Source organism: Peromyscus leucopus, chromosome 1 (assembly GCF_004664715.2).
Source record: "Peromyscus leucopus breed LL Stock chromosome 1, UCI_PerLeu_2.1, whole genome shotgun sequence".
Taxonomy (NCBI): domain Eukaryota; kingdom Metazoa; phylum Chordata; class Mammalia; order Rodentia; family Cricetidae; genus Peromyscus; species Peromyscus leucopus.
In genome coordinates this window covers 186,838,977-186,845,368 of record NC_051063.1, presented here as the reverse complement: position 1 = coordinate 186,845,368, position 6,392 = coordinate 186,838,977, and the positions used below count along the sequence as shown (strand labels likewise).

At 49.5% G+C, this 6,392-nt stretch overlaps 1 protein-coding gene across 5 annotated transcripts; it reads left to right on the top strand.

Annotated features, from left to right (window-relative positions):
• The first annotated feature begins 422 nt into the window (after positions 1 to 422).
• LOC114689150 (leukocyte immunoglobulin-like receptor subfamily B member 3) lies at positions 423 to 6,232 on the top strand. 5 transcript variants are annotated; one of them, XM_037202219.1, is made up of 12 exons: positions 423 to 452; positions 632 to 916; positions 1,054 to 1,359; positions 1,655 to 1,939; positions 2,064 to 2,369; positions 2,591 to 2,887; positions 3,131 to 3,433; positions 3,722 to 3,748; positions 4,785 to 4,898; positions 5,213 to 5,288; positions 5,367 to 5,404; positions 5,634 to 6,232. In XM_037202219.1, the coding sequence occupies exons 1-12, from the start codon at positions 428 to 430 to the stop codon at positions 5,723 to 5,725; spliced, it is 2,154 nt and encodes a 717-aa protein (XP_037058114.1). In that variant the 5' UTR covers positions 423 to 427; the 3' UTR covers positions 5,726 to 6,232. The 5 variants fall into 5 exon arrangements, with proteins under 5 accessions (XP_037058114.1, XP_037058111.1, XP_037058113.1 ...); XM_037202216.1 differs by having other exon boundaries at positions 5,367 to 5,726; XM_037202218.1 differs by having other exon boundaries at positions 1,054 to 1,363; positions 1,659 to 1,939; positions 5,367 to 5,726.
• The last annotated feature ends 160 nt before the right edge of the window (positions 6,233 to 6,392 follow it).

Genomic DNA, 6,392 nt, shown 5'->3' with positions numbered 1-6,392 from the left:
CAGAGCTGATTGCAGAGGGTCTAGTTCCTGTCCTAGACACAGCACTGTGGAAGTCAAAACCTTGTGTGTGAGGAGCAAGGCTCCCCTTACTGCCGGACCAATGAAGTACAGCTATGTCATCAGGAGGGCCTGCCTCCAGAAGCCACACTAGTTTCCTGTCCCCCTAGGCAGACTCTGTAGCTCTGCCATAAGCACAGCTGCAGCCTCCAGGAGCAGATGTAATGATGTTCACCTTCAGGGCTCTGCTGTGCCTCGGTGAGTTGTAAAGATGGGGAGGGATACAGTGGCCAAGGAACGAGCCTGTGCCCCAGCCTAGCACTGGCCCATCAGGAAAACCCAGGTTCTCAGGAGGTTCTGTGGAGGGGAGGAACTGCTTAAGGTTCAGGGACCAACTTCTCACTGGGAACTCTCTTCCAGGACTGACTCTATGCCTGGGACCACAGTGCTGACTGGTGAGTATCTGCAGCTGTCCTGATATGCTATACCTCTATTACCCAGGAGACATGCCTGAGCAATGTGGATAAAAAACAAGACTTGTGTGCTGATCATGCGTTTGAATGAAGTGTGATGTGTTTGATATTTTCAATCTGAGAATCGATGCCTTGGGTCCTAGCTTCTCATTTCCTTTCAGGGACCCTCCCTAAGCCTGTACTCAGAGCACAACCAGAACTTGTGGTCTCCAAACAGACTAATGTGACCTTCTTGTGTGAGGGTACAACAGGAGCCAAAGAGTACTATATCTACAAAGAAGGAAGTCAATATACACAGTTCACAGAGATTGTCCTAAAGTCTGGGAATAAGGCTCAATTCTCCATCACTAAAACTGACCAGCACCATGCAGGAAGATATCAATGTCGCTATCGGACCCATCATGAATGGTCTGAGTACAGTGACTCCTTGGAGCTTGTGGTGACAGGTGAGAGGGAAAAACTTTTGCCATCCTTGGGCTTCACTCTCAAGAAGTGAGTCTGCTCTCAGGGATGTCCTCACTCCTCACAGCCCTGGAGGATAATGAGGCCTTATACATTAATCCGATTCTAACATCTCTCTTAGGAGCACACAATAAACCCAGCCTGTCAGCCCAGCCCAGCCCTGTGGTGACTGAAGGAGGGAATGTCACCCTCCAATGTGACTCATGGCAGCAATGTGACAGGTTCATTCTGACTAAGGAAGGACCACAGAAGCTCTCCTGGATTCTGGACTCACAGTATAATTCCTCAACTGGACGATTCCAGGCTCTATTCTCTGTGGGCTCTGTGAACTCCAGTCAAAGATGGACATTCCAATGCTACAGTAATAACCTAAGCGTACCACTGGTGTGGTCAGAACCTAGTGATCCCCTGGAGCTCCTGTTCTCAGGTAAGGAATCAAAACCTTTCCAGAGAACACTGTTGAAATAATAGAAGTGTGGAGGGAGGCCTTGGTGTGTGGTGTATGTGAGGAGACAGGGCTCCTCAGTGCATTGAAGCAGATCAGAGCAGACAGAGGGACCAGAGATACAGATTCCAAGCAGAAAGTGACAGAAAAGCCCAGGAGGTTCAGGAGGAGTTTAACATTCTGATACTTTGTATCAACCTAATTGCCATCTACAAGTGGGACCTTCTCTGTGCCACTTTCAACCAGAACCACCTCCTTCTCTCCTGCTTCCTTACAGGGACCGTCCACAAACCCACCATCAAGGCTGAGCCAGGCTCTGTGATTGCCTCTAGAAGTGCAGTGACCATCTGGTGTCAGGGGACCCTGGATACAGAAATATGTGTTCTGCATAAAGAGGGGAGCCCAGAATACTGGGGCACACAGACACCAGAGAAGCCTGAGAACAAGGCCAAGTTCTCCATCCCTTCTGTGACACAGCAACATGGGGGACAATATCGCTGTTACTGTTACAGCTCAGCTGGCTGGTCAGAGCGCAGTGACACCCTGGAGATTGTGGTGACAGGTGAGGGACAGTCAGATCTTAGGGTCAGATTCTGCCCTCAGGAGCATTCCCTTCCTACATCCTAGTGCTAGAGAACATTATGGCAGTGTGAGCTCATGTAAAAGGCTCTCTCCTTCTCTCCTAGGAATCCACACATACAAACCAAGCCTGTTAGCTCTGCCAGGCCCTGTGGCAACCTTAGGCGAAAACATGACTCTCCAATGTGTTTCATTGAAGGCATATGACAAGTTTATTCTCTCCAAAGAAGATGAGAAGTTCTCCAGCTCCCTGGATTCACAGTATATACACCATAATGGGCACTACCAAGCCATGTTCTCTATAGGTCCCGTGACCCCAGTACACAGAGGGACATTCAGATGTTATGGTTACTACACGGTTACCCCACAGTTCTGGTCACTACCCAGTGACCCTGTGGAAATACACATCTCAGGTGAGCCATCCCCATCCTTGACCAGTTGATAGCCTGAGTCTTTGGCAGGACACTATCCCCTGGAAAGTTGCTGTTAGAGAGGGACTATAGGAAGAATCTGTTTTCTAAGCCAGAGCCCCATACCTGGAGAGAAGCAGAGGCTTGTGCAGAACAGGAAGAGAGCAGATAGGAGTTTGGTAAAAAGTTGCTCCCCAGTCCTTAGCCTGTCACCTTTCCTCTAGGGCTGTCTAAGACACTCTCTCTGTTAAGTCTCCAAGGCCATATCCTGGACCCTGGAAAGAGTCTCACACTGCAGTGTTGCTCTGACATCAACTATGACAGATATGCTCTGTACAAGGTGGGCACAATTAACTTCACCCAGCATCATCACAAATGGACCCAGGCTGGTCTCTCCTTGGCCAACTTCACACTGGGCTCTGTGAACAGTTCTACTGGAGGCCAATACATATGCTATGGTGCACACAACCTCTCCTCTGAGTGGTCAGCCTCCAGTGACACCTTGGACATTCTGATCTCAGGTGAGCAACCAAGGAGATTTCATCAGGTAATGTCCTCTGCATAGACTTTCAAGGGGATCCTAAGAGGTGGTGGCTGGGACAAGGGACAAAGAAATGATGCAGGAACTGATGCAGAGTTAGGACAGCAGGAGAGGAGCTCGGATCTGAGAAAAGAGACAGAATCTCTGTTACTCAGGGAATGCTCATGAGTGGTGTCAGCTCAGAACAATGAAGGCAACCTCTCATCATTCCTCTTCTCTTTAGGACAGCTTCCCTTCACTCCTTTCCTCTCAGTGAAGCCTAACTCCACAGTACATCCAGGAGATAATGTGACCCTTCTGTGTTGGTCAAGAGAAAGAGTGAACACTTTCATTCTGTACAAGGAGGAGGCAGTTCATCAACCCCAGCGACTAAAATCAAAGTTCCAAGATCAACACTTCCAGGCAGAATTCTCCATGAGTGCTGTGACCTCTGCCATTTCGGGAAGCTACAGGTGCTATGGTTCTCAAAACTCATCACCATTCCTGTTGTCATATGCCAGTGCCCCTGTGGAGCTCACTGTCTCAGGTGAGGTTGCCCTGAACTGTCAGTCTGACTCACAATTCAAACCTTAAGAGAGCTCTTGACTTGGCAGACATTAGGAAGGGTTAGTCAGAAGGCAATTTCCCTAGTAGAAAAGTGGATGCCAGTGATGGTCTCTCAAGTAATGTCCACTCCATGCTCTATTGCAATCTAGGTTAGGATAGACAGCATGAGAATCATGGGGAGGTTCCAAGACAGATATATGACAGTGAGAAGAGTTAGGACCCTTGAGTTAGTATCTAAACATCATCTTTTTGTTGTTCTGTTTCTTAGGACCCTCAATGCCCATGACAAGAGCTGGTAAGTATCAGGCACCTCAGTGCAGGGAGTATGCTCCAACCCCAGGTTCCTCACAGCTCTTACCCCAATGAAGTCTTCATTTCCTGTCATTTCAACACTTGAGTGTGGGAGGCAAGCAGAAATCCCAAATGAAACTCCAGAAACACAAGACTTAGTTTAGGCTACAGAAGGTGGCACCCAGAGAGAAAAGATTAGTCTCAGCCTAGAGATTGAGGGGGAGGGGGAGGTGGACAGCAGGAAACCAAGAAACTCACCTCCCCATTCTGCCACAAAGACTCTGAGAATCAACTTCTCACCTGCATGGAGTGAGGATCCAGAAAGATGAATATTCTATTGAAAGGTGGCATCCAGAGACAGAAGTTTAGTCTCAGCCTAGAGAATGAGGGAGGAGGACGAGGTGGAGAGCAGGGAACCCAGACACTCACCTCCCCATCCCGGCACAAAGACTGGGAGAATGAAACTCTCACCTGCATGGAGTCAGATTCCAGAAAGCTAAATATTCTATTGGAAGGTGGGAATCCGATGGGGAATAGCTGGTTATAGGCTTGATACAGCTGCTTCTGGAGATACCGACTTGGCCAATCCCTTCCTTTTCTGGGATGGCTGCTGTTTCTTTGAGTATAAAGCTGAGAATCCTGGCCCACATGTCTAAGTTTCTGTCTGCTTTGGTCTGTCTTCCTGTACTGATGTCTTTCCTGATAGAGGAGGACTCCAGAACCTGACTCTGCAGTGGGGCTGTCCCACAGTGGTGGGGACATGTGCAAGTGTGGGGCTCAGGGCCAGGGCAGTGTACTCCAGCTCCTCCTTCCCAGCATTTGATCCTCAGCTCTGGTGTGGAGAACATGGCTGGACATCAGAGTCCCTGTGTTCAACTCCCAGCTCTACCTCTTCCAGTCAGGTGATCTGAGGCAGGTCACCTGTTGCATGATTGTGAGGAGGGGAGATGTTGGGTGCAATGGTCCAGAATGGGCCTGGCACACTGTGGGTGCTCAGGTAAGCAGCAAGCATCCTCTCCATGATGTCACCTATGCCTCAGGACTGGAAACGTACCTGCAGGCTCTGATTGCAGCATGTGTGGTCTTCCTCCTGTTCCTCTTCATCCTCATCTTCCTCCTCTGGCAAAGGAAACAGGGCAAATGCAGGAAAGATGGTGAGTAGGGTGTGGGTTTCTGGGGTCTCGGGTGGTGGTAGGTTCCCCTGTGAGTCATCTAAGAAGGGAATCAGGACACTAGCACTATGGAAACCTCTAATGGGGGAGCAGTAGCTTAGACACACTGATCTCAGATCAGAAAACACAGGCTCTCAGAACCTGTGGGATTTTAGATGTTCTGTGAGCTTTACCCTGTCCTGGGACATTTGCTAACTCATGCCTGTGTTATGAAGTTCTTTTCCTTCCTTACATGGGAATATGCCTGAGATTGGAGCTTACTATCCTCCTAGATCAGACTCTTCTTTCTCTTTCAGCCCAGAAAGAGACAGAATTGCAACTTCCTGCAGGAGCTGTGGAGCCAGTAACCAGGAACAGAGGCCCCCAGAAGAGGTAACTCATGGCACGAGACATCGTCCCCAACCTGCCTGAAACACCTCACTGCCAACTGACATCTTCTTGTCTCTCCAGATCCAACCCAGCTGCTGCCACCCAGGAAGAAATCATTTGTGAGATAAAGAGGGTCCTGGGGAGGGAAATGTCTGAGGACTCAGCATTGCAGGGGTGGTGGAGAGGCTCTGGGGTCTTTGCTAATTGGGCCTGAACTTCACACTATCAACTAAGGGATATCCAAACACGACCTGTTCTCTGGTCCTACCTGGGGCGTGCAGGAAACCAGGGGTCTGAGATAGCCCTAGACTCTGCTCTGAAGACATTGTGTTTGTTCTTCTATGACAGATGATTCAGTGGAGAAAATGCAGCCTGAGCATGGTGTGGAGCTGGACCGATGGGTGAGATCCCTGTCTCTATTGGCAGTGCTAAGGACTTAGGGCCCAGATTAGTCCAGGAGTCCTTATTTGTTCTTCCCCGCCAAGCCCTCAGCAAACCCACAGGTGACAACTCCCTTCTGCAAACAACATCTGCCTCCGATGTGCTCTGGCCTCACTCTCCCTTGGTTTCCTGGGACCATCTGCTTCATACCTCAGGTCACCTCTTCGGCTGCTCAGCATCAGTCTGGTTGTTAATATGCACCTAGGAACTCAGAGGTCACAGGACTAAGTAATCCAGATCCCCCCAATACCCACATTCACTGACACAGCTTCACAAGAAAGCCCCTCCTTACCGCTCCCTGCATAGATCCGAGTTAGAGAAAAGAGCACTCTCCCTCATCACCTTCAATCAACATGGTAATAAATGCAGTGTGCAGTGCCAAGTGTTTGGGGAAACCAAACAGAAGAAGTGGGTGGAGTACGTGGGAACAGAGGGCCAGTGTGAAGTACAAGGGAGGGCTCTGAAATGTGTCTTTTGAGGAGGAAACCCACATGGACAAGACCACAGAGACAGACCCCTGAGAGGGCCCCAACTGGAGGCAGGGGACTCGGCAGAACAAAGAACTGGGAAGAACCATTTCATTTGTAGTTCATTTTGTGTGTATGGGTGTTTGACCTTCATGCATATCTGTATACCACATGTCCCCCTGGTGCTGCAGAGGTCAGA

Excerpts from the sequence above, each read along its gene's own strand:
- LOC114689150 (XM_037202216.1), top strand. The coding sequence starts at position 428 with ATGCCTGGGACCACAGTGCTGACTG. Across the intron at positions 453-631 it reads TGGGACCACAGTGCTGACTG|GGACCCTCCCTAAGCCTGTA; the intron begins GTGAGTATCTGC and ends ATTTCCTTTCAG. Across the intron at positions 1,940-2,063 it reads CCTGGAGATTGTGGTGACAG|GAATCCACACATACAAACCA; the intron begins GTGAGGGACAGT and ends CTTCTCTCCTAG.